The 18,381-nt window shown below is 45.1% G+C and overlaps 1 protein-coding gene across 1 annotated transcript in view; it reads left to right on the top strand.

Moving 5' to 3' along the window:
* The window catches only part of tnfsf10l (TNF superfamily member 10, like), a 59,006-nt gene that overhangs the window by 15,975 nt on the left and 24,650 nt on the right, over window positions 1-18,381 (top strand). Inside the window, exon 2 of the mRNA XM_037111045.1 lies at window positions 13,368-13,517. Within this exon, the coding sequence (XP_036966940.1) occupies window positions 13,368-13,517 (150 nt within the window). The remainder of the gene's footprint in view (window positions 1-13,367; window positions 13,518-18,381) is intronic.

The raw sequence follows: 18,381 nt of genomic DNA, 5'->3' as shown, positions 1-18,381 counted from the left end.
GACACTTGCCCACCCATGCTGGCCCTGCCCACCCACAGGAGCCCAGAGGACCCAACAGCAGCACGCTGACCTAAACTTTGCTCAATTATGTTATTTACTCGAGCAGTTTTATCATTTTCTTCTGTTTAATTTTCCTCAAATGATCCATACAGCAATCATCCAAACTGTAATCTCAGCCTAGCGTGTTCAGCCTGTCAGAATTGAAGGTTACTTCGGGTAAAAGAGTACACAGGGACTGCAAATGTAGCCCAGCTGTTGGTTTGATTTGGACTTTTTGTCACGCAGAAACTATTAGGCTCATTTGCAGGCCCTCGTCACGACCCCATTTGTGGCTGGCGTGGACGTCCAAATGTCAAGACGGATTACATCAGAAATAATGCACCAAAGGTCCCGAAAGCATGCAGAGACGCAACCCGTCTTTGTCTGCTTCTTTTGCGGTGTTCCATATCGTGTGATCCACCACGTGGAGGGTCGACAAATAAAAAAATAAAGGCCCCCCTTTTTGAGCTCAAATAAAAATGTAAATCCTCCAAGTTCTGCGTCTGAAAGCCAGATGTAAACACCACCACTTGTTCTTGGTATTAACTTGTGGCTTTACATCTATATGTATATAAAACTAATGCATTTGCATTATGCAAGTCAGCCCCGGTATTAACACTATCACCTACCTGCTCTGTATGCAAATAAATATGCACAGCAATGAAACAAATTGATATGATGTTTTATTACACAAACAAAAAAGTATCTTCACATATTGCATTTGCCGAATTAATAAGAAAGCCCAAATAGTTGAGAATTTGTTGAAGACAGAGTTTAACAGGCTTTATAAAGTATCTCCTGACTCCGTAACTCGCAAAATTGGGCGTTTTCTTAAAGGGAATCTGGGTTCTGTCTCCACAGGTGTCCAATAAGTTGTCTATATCTGTTACAGTTTACTGTTATTGGCAAATTTGACTTGTTTACCATCAATAAAATGTTAATACATTTTGTGTAAATGGAAAAATCAGTTGAAACAGTCTGTTCAAACAGCTGTTTGGAGTTAAGCCCCTCAGACACAGAACCAGACAGGTTGCTACAGCGATCCCTCGACATACTGGCTCTTTTTACAAGGAAAGAAATAACTTTCTGTGTTGCATTAAATGCAGAATTTACAAGAGGGTCCAAAGAGTTATACATTTGTTGTAGAAAGTGTTTTAAATAGTTTGTAAAGTTTCCCCCGACTCCCAACTCGTAAAATTGAGCAATTTTTAAAGGGATTCTGGTTACTTTCTCCACAGGGCTCAAAGATGTTTACCTGTATTATTCAATGTTTATGGTATTTCTGCAATTACTCTCCATAAAATGTTGTTGCTAAAAAATAAATAAACTCTCACAAAGTTTGTAATATTCCTCCTCACTCAATAACTCATAACATCACATGATTTGTAAGGGAGTCTGGGGGGGTTTTGTGGTAAATAGTTCAAAAAACATCTGCTGCAGAGAGCTTTTTAAACATTATCCCAATTTCTAAGCCTTTATTGTAATTTTGGGATCCATTGTGCAACTTCCTGGTGATGAATTTGACTCGCCGGAATGCACCATTAGTTCTTGCCTCCTGTGCAATGTGACAGTCTTAAAGCCGAGCATCCAAGCGCCTGAACACAGCTCATTCTTCTTCTTTTTAATCTCTCGCTTTCCCTCAATCGCCTCGAGCGTTTCCGTCGGTATGTGTGTGCACAGGTGACTGAGACAAACTGGAAAGTCCTGACCTCTTCTTGCTCTTCTCTCATCCTCCCCCCCTTCTTGCTTTTCTTTTTCCTCTTCCCTCTTCAGAGCCAGATGACGAGAACCAGAAAGTTAACCCTTGGAACGAAAAGCAAAACTGTATGCCGACTCTTAATTTCTCAATGCCACTCGCTTAGATAACGCGGCCCACGCTCCCATAAACAGAGTTATAATAAACTCCGAGATAGCCGCAGACAGTCTGTGTCTTTATCACGGCTGATCTTAACGGCTCTTTTTCCACCTAAACAGCAGCGTTCCCAATTGTTTGGAGGAACAAGGAAGCTAAAGAGAAAGAAAGAAACTGACGGGAATATCAGCAGGCAGGTCCACCCTGCTTTTGTATGTCTTTAAACTTTTATTTAAACTGGAAGGGGTCCAGAGCAGCAAAATGTGACAAAGAGAGGTCAAAGTTCCACACGCAAGGGCTGGGAGTGGTGCTCTGCTGTCTTGCTGGGGGGTTGTGTACACTATCACAAACGCTGGTGCTTGCAGAAGGAAAGCATGCATGCAATTACGCATGAACAAACACACAGAGGTGCGTGCAGAGATTTGCACCGTGGCTCACAGGTAAATCAGTAAACCACTGACAACCTTTCGTGTACAGTGCTGTGTTGATGCTCTGGTTAGGTTTAGGCACAAGAAACACTTGGTTAGGGTCGGGGAAACGTCATGTTTTGGTTTGAAATGCCCGTCTTGGTGGAGATGTCCCGAGGTCTCGTCATAAACACCATGGCTACAGTTTGTTCTGGGTGCTCCTTAAAACTGTCCAGCTGTTTCACAAATGCTGTAGTCCTCAACATTAGAAAATCCAGTGGTTTCATGCTTAAAATGTTGAAACGATGTTGTCCCTAGTCAAAAATATCCAGTGGTTTCACCTCATCAAAAGTCAGGGTTCCTAAAAGATGTTGAAAAGATGTTAAAACATCCTGGCGACTGGACACAAAGGAAACAACCACCGGCCAGTCGTGTCACCGACACCTCTGAGCTGTATTCAGATCAGATTTGGTGAATCCCAACCTGAGGGCACTTTTCCCATGTTGTATCTGGTCCGTGTCAGAATGTGAACTCTTCAGATTTTGTGTAGTCGTGTTACAAAACGGTTCATTATCTGTTTCTGGGGGGGTTTTTTCCTTGCTTCTGTTTGTCTGTGCATGGAAAAGATGACCTCATCCCAACAGTAATTGCATTTATTTTTGATTTACTGATATAAATCAGTTCCTAGTGGTTGTATTTTGAGCCAACAGAGGATTTATCTTTTTGGCTTTCTTGTCTGCGCTTCGTTCCAAACTGTAACAATTTGGAATAACTCGCCGAACAAAGGCTTTGTCTCCCGCCACAGCTGCAACCACCACTTAAGTTTGTTTAAATGGAGGCTTTTGTTCTCTGTCCTGTGTCCTGTGGCTCTGTTAAACTTTGTGTATGACTGCAGCTACCTCGGAACTTTGTGTTTAAATCACTGAGATGATGTCACTTTTTCTTTTGACTGTGCGGTGATTAAAGTCTTAGTTTATCAAGAATAAACCACCCCCAATACTGAAAATGACTCTTAGAGCTGCAATCAGAGCAGCTTTTATGCAAGCAATCAGCTAAACACATGCTCATTATTGTCAGGAGAGCAGAAATGAAAGCTGGACGGGATTTAGAGTGAGGTCACTGTGAGGGGAAGGCGACCCGATTCAACAAGTTCGCTCGCCCTTTATGGCTGACGGGTATTTCAGCATCATAGGGCAGGACTTTTCGATACAGGCATCTGTATGTGGCTGTTTCAGGCTCCCGTAGAAACTCATAGAAACCTCTAAGTATTCACTGTTCATAACGAAAGTCCCTCAAGGTTGAATTCTTGGCGCGATGGTCAACAACATGCCTGAAACTGAATGGTGCATAAATACAGCGACACTCTGCTGTCGTCTCGCCTGCTTCACAATCGTGTTTTCCCTAAAGTGTTTGGCTTTTCGTTCAGCTCATTAGAAGAATGTTATTAAAAACTGTCAGCTCGACCTTGATAGAAGCCGTCTCATCTCTATTTTAAGGCACCTGCTGCCGTTATCGGGGGAAACCTGCACAGACCAAACATACTTTTTCCCAGATGACTGGTGTTTCAAGGAAAAGACAAAGCGAGCCATTGACACTGGGGAGGCAGACTTTCAGTTTTGGTGGTCTTTGATTACCCTGAGGCCCGGGCCGAGACTACAAATCCCATTCAGTATTCAGTCCGACTGTTTCTGTGCATCCATTTCTTCTATCAAAAGCAGCAGAGTAAAGGTTTCTTTCAGGTTTGAGTGCCATGTCAGGAGCCATCACCAGTGAGGAGTGTGAACAGTTGACCCCACAGCACAGACTGTTTTTAGTTACGGACACTGATGGACACTTTTCTTTTGATAACCTAAAGGGTCTTTGTCTACAGTCTCCCTCACTGACACAAACCGATGCTGGCATGTGAGGCAAGGCCAGGACGCATGCGGTCGCATGAACCCATGTTAAAAACAGTGGTTTCTGTTCCCCCAGCCCTCTAATGGTTGTTCCCTTGGCTCCGATATTCAAAATACTCCCCCTGAAAGCTCTTCTGAATGTGTGCCGGGCTCTGGCAGACACTTTTTGTGGGGGAGAGTCTGTTTTCTTCACCGCCGCCGAAAAACTTGGCACGCGCTGCGGAGTGAGGTAGATACTCGTAGTTTATCCAGTGTTCACGATCGAGGCGCTCTCTGTTATTTCCCTCGTAAATATTTTTGTGTACGCCTTATTATGTCCGACCTGATTGCTCTTTAGCGTGATTGATCGGTGGGGAGAGAAAGATGTTGGCCATTAAAAGAATCGGACGGCGTTAACGAATATAAATCAATGTCAGCACCGCGCTGGAGGGCTGCCAGGTTCACCGAGGCCCCGGACACACACACACACGCACACACATACATTTACTTACAACACCATAATACAATCATGTATATAAACTCATGCATGCACTTAAAAGCAGCCACATGAATAGACATGTGTTCTCAAATGAAAACTTAGAGGGTAGTTCTGGTGGGTTTTTTTGGGCTCTGTTTTTTTTTTTTGTTTTTTTTTTTTACATATCTTGGGGTCCAGATGGCGAACATGCACACAAAGTTCTGGATGCGGTCCAGTGCATCGACGTATTTGAAAGCGTCCCCAAAGAGATAGACCTCATTGTTACAGAGTGAGGTTCTTTTTGTTTAACCACGCAAAGCCGCTGTAGTGCCGTCTTCAAAGCCACCAGACTCCATTGACAAAAGGAGCAATTTAACACCGCAGGACTCAGGAGTTGATGACCCACAGCTGGTTAGTTTGTTTGTGTTAGCGTGCGGCTAACGACACTGCAGCCATTACAGCACATTTTTTTGGTGACTGCCAGTTTAACAAATTCCCAAACTCTCTGGACCCCTTAGCGCTCCATTCCCCTGAAAATGCAAAAAAAACCCAAAACAAAGTAGAGCCCACGCTGGTTTAAAATTACCCTTTAAATCGACACATTCTGACCACTCGCACACACACACACACACACACACACACCCTGCGCTTTAATAACCAGAAGCTCGTATGTTCGTGTAAACAAAGCGAGCCTAGCGCAGTTTTTTAACGACCGCCTCGGGCCAGTTTTTCACCACAAAGCAGAGTCAGAGTGCAAACGCCTGAAGAGCCAAGTCACGTGTCAACAGTCAGATAGCCGTTGCGTAAGTGCAAAAAGGTTGTAAATCAACGGCACATTTATGAGTTTCAGTAAATCAGCTCAGCAATCATTTCCCAGCAGGTCTCTTGTACCTTTCTCGAGAACATTATTGCTAATCACCAATCTGCAGCATGTTCTGCATCATTTTCCAGATTCGGCTTCCATGCTACTATATACAGGCCAGTGTTAGAGGTGCTGTGAGCTCATCTACAAACAAAGTGTTTGGAGTCGCGGCTCACCTCGATGTTCACCCAGTTTTTCAGAGCCTCTGTACTGTGAAGGGTTAAGAACTGGAATTTGTGAGGGAATACGTTCTCGCCAAGACATTAAAACTTCCCCAAAGCCATCTTTTCCCCTCGCTTTTCTGTTAATCTTCCCGCGTGAAGACGTATAACCTTCAAGCCTGACAGTAATTTAATTTAAACGCACACGCGGTCCCGCCTGAAACTCGCTCGGACGCTCCGGGGCCGCGAGTTACACGGCAGCAGAGCGTAACTCAACATGATAAAGCTGGCTCCGCCGCGTTGCACGAGCTCAGTGTGTTTTATTTATTTCCCTCCCCGAGCCTGTGTGCGTCCCTGCCTCTGTGTTTGGGTAAAGTTATTTACGTGGCGTGCCACTGTCGGCGAGGTCTCAGCTGTTATTTCACCCCTCCTCGCTCTCCGTCTTGTCTTGTCTGTTTCATCACAAAACAGAGGGAGTACAGAAACACAGCCGTCTCTCTCTCCTCTCTCTGTGCTCGCTCTCGGTCCGGACCTCTGTCCTGAAGGATTTGAGTTACGCGGCCACCTTCTCCTCTTCCTAATCCCTTCAAATGAGAGTTCTGGACTGCCAAGGAACTCCCAGACGAGCACACACACACACACAAAACTGTAGCCGGGGTTCCAAGTAGCCCTCTGAGATATTCTTTTCAGTGTTTGGTGTCCAGCGAGGGCCAGCCAACACACACACACACACACACACACACACACACAATCACAATCACTGTATCGCGCATACACACTGAGCGGCGGGCCACACACACGGATACACACACGTAATACACATGTACGCGCACACTCACACGGGGAGGGAACAGTGATGCATTGTTCGGTGCTTCCTGAGAGAGTCGGCATCAGGATCACAGGAGCTCTGTCAGCCCCCGGACCCTTCCTCTCTCTGGAGCCCAGTCATCCAGTTCACCGTGGAGAGCCATGAGAGACCACATGTTTTCAGGCTGAGACGGGATAAAGAGAGCGTAGATCACTCAGACGTGTGTGCTCGTATCTGTGTGTGTGTGTGTCCACCAGTTGCAGCGCTGATCGTTTCCAAAAATCAGAACCAAGTTTAGCTCTGGTACTCGTGGAACGGCTATAAATTATCCAAGTTTTGGCTCGAAGCCCTAAAATAACAACGTGACAGTTTGAGAAAACTCACCTAATTTTTTCCTTATTCTTCTGGCTTCAGCTCTGCAGTCTAATCAAGGAATAATAAATCTGTAGCAAGAAAACCTGATTTGTTGGATGTAAATGTGGTGTCTGATATCATAACAATAGAGAAATGTATACATGTTTTTATGTAAGCCCCATTTTATCATGTTATCTTGCTTAACAGGTATAGTATGTAAGAATTGGCCACAATGGGCAATTAGCTCCTTAGCCCAGTTAGCTCAGTTAGCAGTGCAGCTGCAGCACCGGTGGAGTGTAACCCTAACCTAACCTAACCCAGGCCAGGAGCTGGTTAGCATGCTAACTTCAAACATCAATTCATCATTTCATTTCATCTTCCTTAAAAAAAAGGTGCAGTATGTAAGGATTGGCCACCTTCATCGGACTAACCGGTAACTGCTGTTAACTATAGCTGCCATTAGCTGGTTAGCAGTGCAGCTAGCAATCCTATTAGCCGACTCAAGTCTGACAGCTCAAATCACCAGCAGAGTGTGCTTATATAACCAGCACCTTGGCTTCACTTTAGTTAACCTCGTCCAGACTTAGCTAGTTGGTCTGTGGTTTTGCTCGCTAGCAGACTAGCCTGTTAGCTAACTGACTGTTCAAGAAAACAGTAGAAGTTCGTGGTTCGCTGAAATTCAGACTGCCTCTACCAAAACAAACGTTAGTCTAGGCTGTTTGTCAGAAAGCGATTTCTTGTGGTCATTCGACACCCTCGTTACAGCAGCGCCACATGTTGGCAGGGTGTTTTTGTGAACCTGCAAACGCTGACAAAGCGTGTGACTTGGCTAACGTAGACCTCAGCCCACTGTCGAGGCTGCGATTTTATAGCCCCGCAGTAGTTTATGAAGTGTAAGTTTTGGAAGGGTTGTGTGGTTGTTGTGGGAGACAATGAATTTTGTTTTATTGTTTGTGTATGAGGTCTTGTTGAGTTAGTCAGATGGATCTGGTATCAATTCTCCGCCGAAAGAGCAAAGAAATTAATCTTTGGATGCCCAGTAAGACAAGAACGACGTACAGTATGTTTAGCAGGTGGTTCACCGCAAAGACCACCAACATTACCTCACCTGAGAGCCCCTCCGTCCTGTCAGTGAATAGACAAATGACTGTAAACCAGATATTTTGAGGAACCCTAATGTAAAATCCTTGTTGAGAGTTGTTGTGACCAAACATCTGTCACTGGAAATCATATTTACTGACACGCTCAGCCATTCCCCTTCAGGCATCCAACCCAGTTTAACAACACATCGGAGACTTACGTCAGATTTTTGTGTGTTTCTGAATGTCTTTAGCATGTGTACCCCAGCGTTTGGCTGCTGAGCGGGCCCAACAGACTTGTTGCTTGAGGGAAGGACAAGACATTGATGTCAAGTCACAGAGAAAATATGCCGCTCAGGGGACGAGTTACGGGAAGGAGAATTCAAGAGTCAGTTGCCAAAAAAGGAAGTTTGCCCTTTGCGAGGAATGAAGTTTGTTGTTTCACAATAAAAGCAGACTACCGGTCAGATTCTGGCTCTCTCAAGACCTTTGTTTTGGAATTAATTAAGCATTTTGCCATCATTCATTTCAATTAAACTGTTGATTAGTTATCATAGAATCATTTGGGTGTAACTTGTTCCTGAAATCATCGCAGAGGTGGCCAGATTTGCAATTTTGGGATTTGGTCAAGTGGAGTCAGGACTTGGCGAGGAGATGCTGCCGTTAGAGGAGCGTCTCAGGAGACGAAGGGGAGCGTCTGACTGTCTAACTGCTCGTCTTGAAAACAACCTGTGGAGCAGTTCCAGTTGCATGCTCCCAGGGCATGGTGGTAATGGTGTAGAGTCCCTGATCTCCGGGGGCTTGCGTGTCTCTACTGGCCTACAGAATATCTCACATTTTCCTCTCTGCTCTCAACAGTTTTGCTGAACCCAAAAACACAATGAGTACGGGAAGTAACTGATAAAATCACCCAAAATGAAGCTCTAATTACAGTTCCTTGGCCTCGGAGAGGAGCAAAATGATACAGGTATGATGCAAATCAGTGTCGTGGAGATGTAACAGAAGAGTCATGTGAGTGGACGCTGATCGGAAAGGAAGATGAAAAAGATCTCGCAGCGAGACCGAACCTGGACGGAGGAAGGTTGGCTCTGTGTTACAGTCTGACATCAAACTACATCACTATTGAACACAGACACAGCTGCTGAGAAAGGAAAACGCAAAATACATTCTGGATTGGGGTTTTGACATTGTTTTGACATTTGTCTGTGATGTTTTCAGTTGGATAAAAATAAAACAGGCTCTAATTTCGTTCAGTTGACAGACCGTGAAATTGCTCATTTTGTGCCTCTAGAGATGATAATGTCTGTTGGTCGTTCCACCACTTTTGGTCTAGACGAAAATATTTCTACATTTATTGGATGGACTGCCGTTTAATTTGGTACACATGGCCGCGGTGCCCCAGAGGAGGAGTCCTACTGATGGGTGATCCCAGTTGTTTCATCTGTCTGATGGTTAATATTTGTGCTTTTAAGTGAAATGCTTCGATGACTGTTCGGTTGATTGCCATTAAAATCTGGTGCCAACATTCATGTTCCCATCAGGATGGTAGTTTAAACCCAGTGGCCAGAATCAGTGTTGGTATTGAGCTTTTTGGTTGGTTGGTAGCTTTTTGGCAGTTCTTTGTTGTGGCCACACGTTGTGCTCATGCTCTGAGGTTAGGTTTTGTAAAACATCACATCTTGGTCATCTTGTCGCCACAAACACGACTGGGAATTATTGCAAGGTCACATTAAAGATCCAGTGGTGTCACACTTACAAATGTTGAAACTTTACATTTATTCATGTTGCAACTTTACGTTTCATTCGGTTCACATTTATGTTGTGACAAGGCCTTGCTCAGTTCAGACACAAATAGCACTTCCTTAGGGTTGGGAAACATCATATTTTGGCCTTAAATGCCAGTTTTGGTCACCACAAACATGGCTGGAAAGTTTATTGTGCTTACATGTGTTGAAGATTTGCAGAACTGTCTCCAAACCAGCAACAAGTCCAAAGAAAATTCATCAACAGCGGCTGCAAAAAGAAGTGTACTAACGGTGTGTTGCTTGATTTCTGAGTAATGTTTTTTAGAAAAGAATAGTTTTTAGAAAACGGGAAAAAGCAAGTTTTTCTTTGTTGAGAGAAGAATGTGTCTCTGCATAGCTTGGTTTGGCCTCTGGCCTCGCCTCCGTGTCCTAATGGAGCAGACCGTGTTCTCCTAATCTTGTTTTTAGCTCAGGGTTTTATCTCCTCGCTAAACACAGAGAAACACTCCCTGCCCGCCTGTCAAAACTTAATGGACGCGCGTGCACACAATCACACGGGCGTGCATGCCCTGTAAAGTCAAACCTTTTTATTCTCATACAAAAGACACTCCTCAATAACAATGAATCCCTCAACCAGAACCACCAAAGCAGGGAGTGTGTTTTGGCAGCCGGAGGAAGCGGGGCCTACTTTCACTCCATTTGTTGTGGTGAGCGAGCACGGATCCGACCATGCATGTGTGAACCTCCCCGACACTTCTGCCAGTGGTTGCTGTCATCACACACACTGTCTCTGCCTCAGACTGCACCGTCAGCACTATGTAGCCTGTAGACGTATCCTGATTGTGCGCAGATGATCTGTGACGGCCTGCTGGGCTTCCTCCTCTCTCGTCGCAGCGCTGAGAGAGAGAGAGACAAAAGAATGGTATACCTGGATATGTGTTTGACCTAATTTGACGTTACAAGCGTCCCAGAGTTGACCCCCATATGGTCAGAAAGCTCGTAAATGGAATGTGCACCGACAGGAGCGACGACACGTGCATGTAGTTACACTTAACTGTGATCTGTCCATGAATAGAAGACATTAAAGGCCATGAGTCATGCTTTTTCAAGACCGGGCAGCATGTTGAGACTGTTGAGACGTGGCCCCATCCTGTAACAAAGAGATCCTCGCTGTTCCCGTAACAGAGGGCACCCCGTCCTTCCCCCCACCTCGGTTTCAGAACTAATTTACAGACGCGCCGCTATCTTCTCGGAAGAACGGGGACAGAACGGGGAGATCTGCTGATGTGTCAACACAAGCAGCAGAGTCGCCGAGAAACAAGAGGCTGGAGAGGAAAAACAGGGGGGAAAGAAAGAAAGAAGACAAAAGGGAAAAGGGGGTTTCATTAACGAGCAGAGGTCAGCCGGAAAAAGAAATTAATAAAAACAAAGAGCAGGGTGAAGGAGTGCAGCGCTGTAATCTCTCCCTCCTCATCAGTGCTTGTTAGAGAGTCATTAGCCCGGCTTTCAGACCGTGACGCTTACAACCTCCCTGAAGGCGACACACACACACACACACACACACACACACACTTCCCCACATCCATGCAAGCCACAGCTGCAGTTCCCAAAGATGTCTTATCCGACCCGTGCTGCCCAAAATTACATGAAAACATTTTTGTAAACTTTTTTTTTCCCCGCATGGAAGTCGCTGCCAAACAGCAGGCGAAGCTAAAGGGATAGAAACAATTTCCCCTTTTCCCCCCCAGAGGAATTCTGATTTAATTGATTCTTATTAGATGTCTCGATATGGATGTACTATATATGTATGAGTGTGTGTGTGCTCAGTTTAAACTCGAGAGCTTTCACTGTTGTTACATAAAGGAGTCGGGTTTCAGCTGCCTGATCCAACATCCGACTCTGTGCGCCAAGACTTTTGGACTCTGATTGTTTCAAATCTGCGATTTCGCAAGGACAGCATGCGAGTCCAGAAACGCAGCAGATAACACGAGATGCGCAGAAAGAGCGAAAGAGGCGAGCTCCAAGAGAATCTCGAGAAAAACGAAAAACATGCAAAATAAGAAACATGTGCAGGAGGAAACAGAGATGTCACACTGACAGGGCGCTACACTGGCTGGGCTATAGAAGTGCTGAGAGAGTGATGGATCACATTGAAATGGCAGGAATGTCCCAGAGGAGCAATTAATGCAATGATGACGATGTTTTATGATCTTATAGGGGCTGCTGGATATGATTAGAGAGCAGAATGATTCTTTCATGATGAATATTAGCACTTATTGAACTTAAAACCTGGATGGCAAGTGTTCCAATCCAAAGACGTTAAAGAAGTACAGCCTTCCTCTACTATATGAATAGGGCATATTGTAAGTATACCTGTAGACAGAGATGTTGTAAATGAATATAGTAGCAGTGTCTATCTCCACAGTTCAGTGGCAGTTGTGGAAGATGGTGATCGTCATGCTAAAGGACAAGATCACAGTCATCTTGGGTAGGAGAATCCAAGGATGCATCGACGATGTTTCCTGCAAACAAGGGCCAAGGTCGGGCTAACATAGAAATTACACCTGTTAGCTTGGTAGCACTAGGGGTGGTACCACCATCTCCTGCCGAGTTGGGGTTAGGGTAGCTCACTTGACATTGTCAGCGATTAGCTTGCTAGCACAGATGTTGTTGCTGTCTCTCCAAGCGGAAAGGATTTTGAAACCGCTAGTACGACTCGTCTAGTCACAATGCTTCTGTACGTTTGAACTGGGACACAGATTTTATCCCCCTTTCTCCCAATTTGGTAGCCAATTACACCCCTAACCCTAACCCTAGCCCAAAAAATCTTGTGGGAGGATAGGGCTTAAACTGAAGGGAAATATAGGAACACAAGAAAATGTCCTAGAAATGTGGGAACATAGGGATGACATCGATCCATAAGTGATGCTACCCAATAGCGGCACAGAGGTGCCCCAAAAATCAGTCATTACAAAAGGGACAAAGCAAGACTGTTGACAGGACACCTCAAACTGCAAATCCTCACAGTGTAAAGTCTATAGGTTGAGCAGGAACTCATGGGCGGGGCCAAACACCACCACGTACATTAAGTAGGCTGCACACTCAGGAAGTTAAACCCAGAAGCCGCCGTACGCACCAGGCGATTGCAGCTCTCTTTGGACTGCACGGTCGCCATCTTTGCATCTGGCATCCTGTTCTAAATAATACATCCACGTCTCACGTCTCTCTGCGTCCTCATGAGGCGGACCGAACCACAAGCACCCTTGAGCTTCACCATAACAATGCAAAATTGATTACAGAAATCTCTGTGAATGCTCCGTGAGCGTGGGGCGCCAGCGAGTTCAGAGATGGGAGTTAATATCAAGACTGTTCTGTTCCGGCTGTGAACACTCGTCAGGGCCGAACACAGGCTGCATTGTAGTTGACGAGGAAGCCTATAGAGTACTTTTCTCGCTCAGTGCATATGTTATTTCCTGGCAGTGCTACATCTGAAGCTCCACACTGAGGGTTTCGGAGCCTGCGGCCCCAAACAAAGAGCCATAAAGCTCCAGCGCCTGTCAGAAGAATTAAGTCACGCTTACTGATCACCATCACTGGAAATATCCTCCAGAGATGGTGGTTGATTTTTGTGCTACGAGGCAGTACAAATCAAGCTTTTTCTTTTAACCCCTTGGTAATTCTTTCTTTTCTCATGTGTTTTCTCCGCAGGTGCGTAGCCAGGGCGTCACGGAGGAGCTCAAGTGTCTCAGTTTACTGAATGCTCTGGATAAGGACCAGGACATCCCCGACCAGCTGGCCCAGCTCTTTGGCGAGCCGTGCATCAAGCTGGCCGAAGGCATCAAAGCATACATCTCCAAGGTAAGACCAAAACATTCCGGAGTTTCATTTGCAGATTTTCGTTGGGTGCTTGGCCGTCTCTGCCGACCCCCTCCCGGCGTTATATGGAGCAGATGGTGGCTGGAGGTTTCAGCGTGAAGGAATCTGCCCGGTAACACTGAGCGGGGGGGGGAACATCTGTGGGGCGAGCGATGCAGAACGTGAACCTCTGGGTGCGACTAATTGGACATATTTGTCATTGCAATGGAGAAAAACCTGCAGCTGAGGAGCAACACTGATCAGATTATACAAATGGACACGTGTCTTCGATTAAGCAAAGCGAGGAGATCGATTGGGAAGGACTTTTTGTCTTTCCACCAACAGCAACAACACTGCTCGCTGAGAGTTGGACAGTTCACCTCAAACAAACAGCTCACATTATTAAACTGAAGAGCGTAATGAGAGCCTTTTGGACGTAACCGCGACAGTTTTAAGGGATTCATTAGAGGCGGGCTCCATTTGTTATTATTAAAACCAGTGGATGCCCTGTTTTTGATAATAATACGACTATTACAGAGTCATATAGAGAGTCAGAATCAATAAAACCAATAATGGTTCCCACTTTACCGTTATTAACTCCATGGCCAGTGTTCATCTGCTCAATCATCTCAACCATAAAACATTTAATAAGGCAGTGAGCAGCATTAATCATATAAACGCCGACCTGTCTTGGAAACTGGAGTATGACGGATTGAGTAAAACGAGAGCTGCTGGAAAAATGAGCAAGCTACGAGCGAAACGCCTCGTTTGTCCCTGTCAGTTTGCACCCGACAGCGTTGGCGCTGACGTCGCGCCTCAGCCGGCTGCTCGACTCGTTTTCTGCCTGACGGCTGAGTGTCGTCACGAGAGCCAACGTCCGCTGTGGGGATCTGAACGCTTGTGAGCCGAGTGTTCGGTTTGTTTTCTTTGTATTTGCGGAGAGACGTGATGGTGCCGATATGAGTCCAAACGTGACATTCAATCATAAAACCATCCCGTAATTGATTAGAACTGGTGTCAGCCTTCAGAGCGTAAACTCCTCTGAGCCCGTTTTGTTATAAGTTTACATGTCTCCGCTTGTGTTGTGTTTACATGAGTCTGAACCTGAGACTGTTTTGCGCCCCAGGTTGTTTTCCAGCTCACACTGATTTGCTAACTCACTTCTGGCTGCGTGTGCTTGCATGCCGTTTGATTGAACCTGTTTGACCTTTTATTGGATTTATCTGTAAAACCGCTGCTTGCTGAAGCTGTGCCAGACTTATGTCAAATACTGTTTAAATAAGTGTGGGCGCCCACACACAGGTGGCTGGATAGACAGATTCGAACTCAAGTGCTACAAGTAGACGTGTCTTGAGCAACTGCTGTCTGCATCACCGACCCCATCGCCAGAACGAACTGCTGGCGTTGTGCAAACCAGGGACGTGCTGAAACGTGCTCATGGTCTGGTTGGTTCAAGGCGCATAAACAACTTGGTATTCCAATCAATTCCCTGTAGGTGTAAAAGTGAGCAGGAATGGTTTTCCAGCCTGTGATGGACTAGCTCTTACAGTGTCGGCTGGGACTGGCTCCAGCCTCCCCGTGACCCTGCAGAGGATGAGCGGTTTTAAAGACAAAGGATGGAAGCTAACATGGCTAACACTGACTTTTCCACAACTCCACTGCAGCGTTTATAGATGGCACTATAAACCGCCATCGTCTCCCATGAGTTGAGTTGACCAGGAAACCCTTCAGACTCCTGGTTTAAGTCAGTTTTAAAGCAAAAAAAAGTCAAACATTTGCTGTTTTGTTAGCATTCACTGCTTTTGTCGTCATATTGATAGTATTTGACGAGTCTTTGGGTTTTTGGACTGTAGATCAAAGCAATCTTAATATGTAATTTTGAGCTCTGGGAAACTGTGATGAGCATTTCATAGACTATCAAATAATCATGGAAATAACTGGTAAATTAACAGATTTCGCTGTACCTAATGTTCAGATTTGACTGAGCTGTGAATCCAAGATCATTTCCATACAAACCCAGGAAGTACCTAAATTGCCTCCATGAGCTCCGTGTCAGCTCCAGCAACTGACCGCGTCGAGCCAAATCAACATGCCAAACAGAATTAATCGACTTCCTGTTATGTAAAACGCCTGCGTGCGTGTGTCGGTTTGTTTTTGTTTTTTCAATTTGAGCAGTCGTTGGTGAAAATATGGCGTATCTGTGTTCTGGCTGCTGCTGAACATGACGTCTTCAAGTTGAGTTCAGGTTTTATTAACACCTGGCATTACTTGGCATCGATGGGTGAAATCCAATCAAACTGATTTTTACTATCTTTGTTTTGCAGCAAGACGGGAGTTCAATTCCCACATTGCATTTAACATTTAAAGAGACGTGCAGTCGTACAGACCAAAAAAAAGCCCCACGAGGCAAAACTGTGATCCCGAGCTGTAGCCTATAAATAAAAATGGACCTCAGTTGATATTTATTTATGTGCGGTATTTATTTGTATTTTTTTTTTTGTATTTTATGTGTGGCTACAAAACACAAGAGTCCACATGACTCGTATCCATACACTCCAGCAGGAAGTAAACACACTGACACACATTTTAATCTCTTCAGTGTGCGTGTGTGTTGAATCAGCATGAAATTAGCAAGCTGTGGTTCGACAATCGGCCGGTCGCTCTCACACACACACACACACCCACACACACACACACACACACACACACACACACTCATTCAGCCCACTGAGTCGCTCCATTGATACAAGTCATCTCCTCGCAGACATAGCCAAGAGGACTTTTCCCACTTAAGTCTGAATGTCTGGACGCTTACAGCCGTGGATTTTCAGCCCCCTCATTTCCTACACACACACACACACACACACACACACACGTCTGTCTTTGTTTAAGCATCTCTTTTCCTCTTTGTTTCTTTTTCTTTTTCTGGCTTATTTTATCTCCCAAATCATCTTCTTCTTCTTCTTCTTTTTTTTTCCTCATCAACTCTTCACCCCTCTCTCAGTCTCTCTGCTCGGCTTGTGCGATACGATCGGCTGCTGCTTCACGCCTCCGCGCTCGTCAGGAACGTCTTGTTTTTCCACGCACATCCAAATAGTCTTATTATTATTTTCCAAACATTCACACATGCGAGCTTATCCGAATCCCAATCATTTCCACGTCAGCACTTTTTCGGTTTTCGACCTTTCCCCACCCTGTCGGCTCTAGTAGAGCGTCATGGTTGCCAACGGTGCTTCGCAGCTGTTCACTTGTATTTTCCTCATGTCCTCCTGATTTTCTATAAAGGAACAACATGTCACTGGTTTCATGCTTTTCAAAAAAGGGTCGAAAAAGACAAAATAGCGGTTATATCGAGCTCGCAGACCAAGTAGGCGCCATCTCTTTCCGTGTAAAATGCTTCAGTGACAGTACAGGAGATCTGTGTAGACGATCTATGTAGACTGTTTCTGAGTAATACTGAGGCTGGAGAGCAATTACACAGTTTAAATTACACCGGTAGTATGATGATTATCTGTGGAAAACCTGTGTAACATTCAAAGCCATCGTTCCCTCAGTGCTTCTTTTCTTTCATTTCCTTTAAACTCTCAAACTAAAACCAGCATTTACTGCCTAAAACTCTAAGAAGACTCAAGTTGCCACAAACATGGATGGAAATGTTCCGCCTTGCCATCAGAAATACTACTTTATTGTCGCCACAAACGCACCTAGAAGTGTCCCAACTTCCCACCAAATGTATCCATTAATTGCCACAAAAAACGGCTGGAAATTGTCCAGTGGGATCGCGCTGACAAATGTTGAAACACAGACTTGAACTGGGGTCACCGGCTTGGCAGCCTTGTTGCCTGAGGCGTCTGGCTTCCTTACTGACCTCATAGTCACGTCCCAGAAAAGGGACTGATCCTGTTGCTGCACCACCGTGAGACACATCAGCTAGCTCAGTCGTTCTCATTGTCTGGTCTTGACCATATACAAGATTTGTTGGCAGCAGAGCCCAAGTTTTGTGCCTCCGCCAGCGTCTCTAAAAGATAATCAATCAGTGATGCTAGACACACTCAGAGCATATTTCTGAACTGTTTGAAGGTATTTTGGAATCCTTAAAGACGCTTCTGATGTCTAAATAAAACACATTGAGTTGGCTGCACCATTTCCCAAGTTGTGGCACTTTTACTTATCTGGGCAGCCTGGTAGGTTGGTACTGTATGTTGGCTTGGAAACAAACACTTGGTTCGTAAAACGATCGTCTGGGTTTTCCGAACAATACCGATAGATTAGCTTTTAAAGAAACTGGTTGTGACCTTTGTGAACCTGAAAGACTGACCAACACCCTCCTTGCTCTAGTTTAATATGTCAACGGACAGATTAAAGAGTTGGACTGATTTTTTCCATCAAACTGTTGGCAAGATGGCAAATAAATATATTCTCTTAGTAGTCTGTGTTGTAGCAGGTTAGCAGGGGGTCAGTAGATGAACAGAAGCAACATTCCTGAGGACAAATTCAGCCCAAGTCTGACTGAAGCCAATTGTTGCTGCAGCTCGCTGGTGTCGGGAAGGCATCCCAGCTGTCGAGACGACAGGTGCTTGGAGGAAGCTCCTCGCTGCAAATCAGCCACGAAAAAGCTGAAAGCTCCAGCGCTCCCTTCCAACAAATTGTACTATTTTTGACTCTTTGCACTTCCTCAGAGAAGGAGAATGCAGATGGAATCAAGACCGGTTTCGTAACAAATTCATCACTGTGTTTGGACGAAGTTTTGAAATATCTGATGTGCAGAAAACCTCAATAACGCGTTCAGCGGAACAGATGCTTGGATTTGGTTCACTGATAAACCACGCGGTTTTGGATGCGAGCTCGGCCTTGTGTCCTTTATATA

Source organism: Acanthopagrus latus, chromosome 10, assembly GCF_904848185.1.
Source record: "Acanthopagrus latus isolate v.2019 chromosome 10, fAcaLat1.1, whole genome shotgun sequence".
NCBI lineage: Eukaryota > Metazoa > Chordata > Actinopteri > Spariformes > Sparidae > Acanthopagrus > Acanthopagrus latus.
Note: the sequence above shows the minus strand (reverse complement) of the source record. Positions and strands in the feature narration are given on the sequence as shown.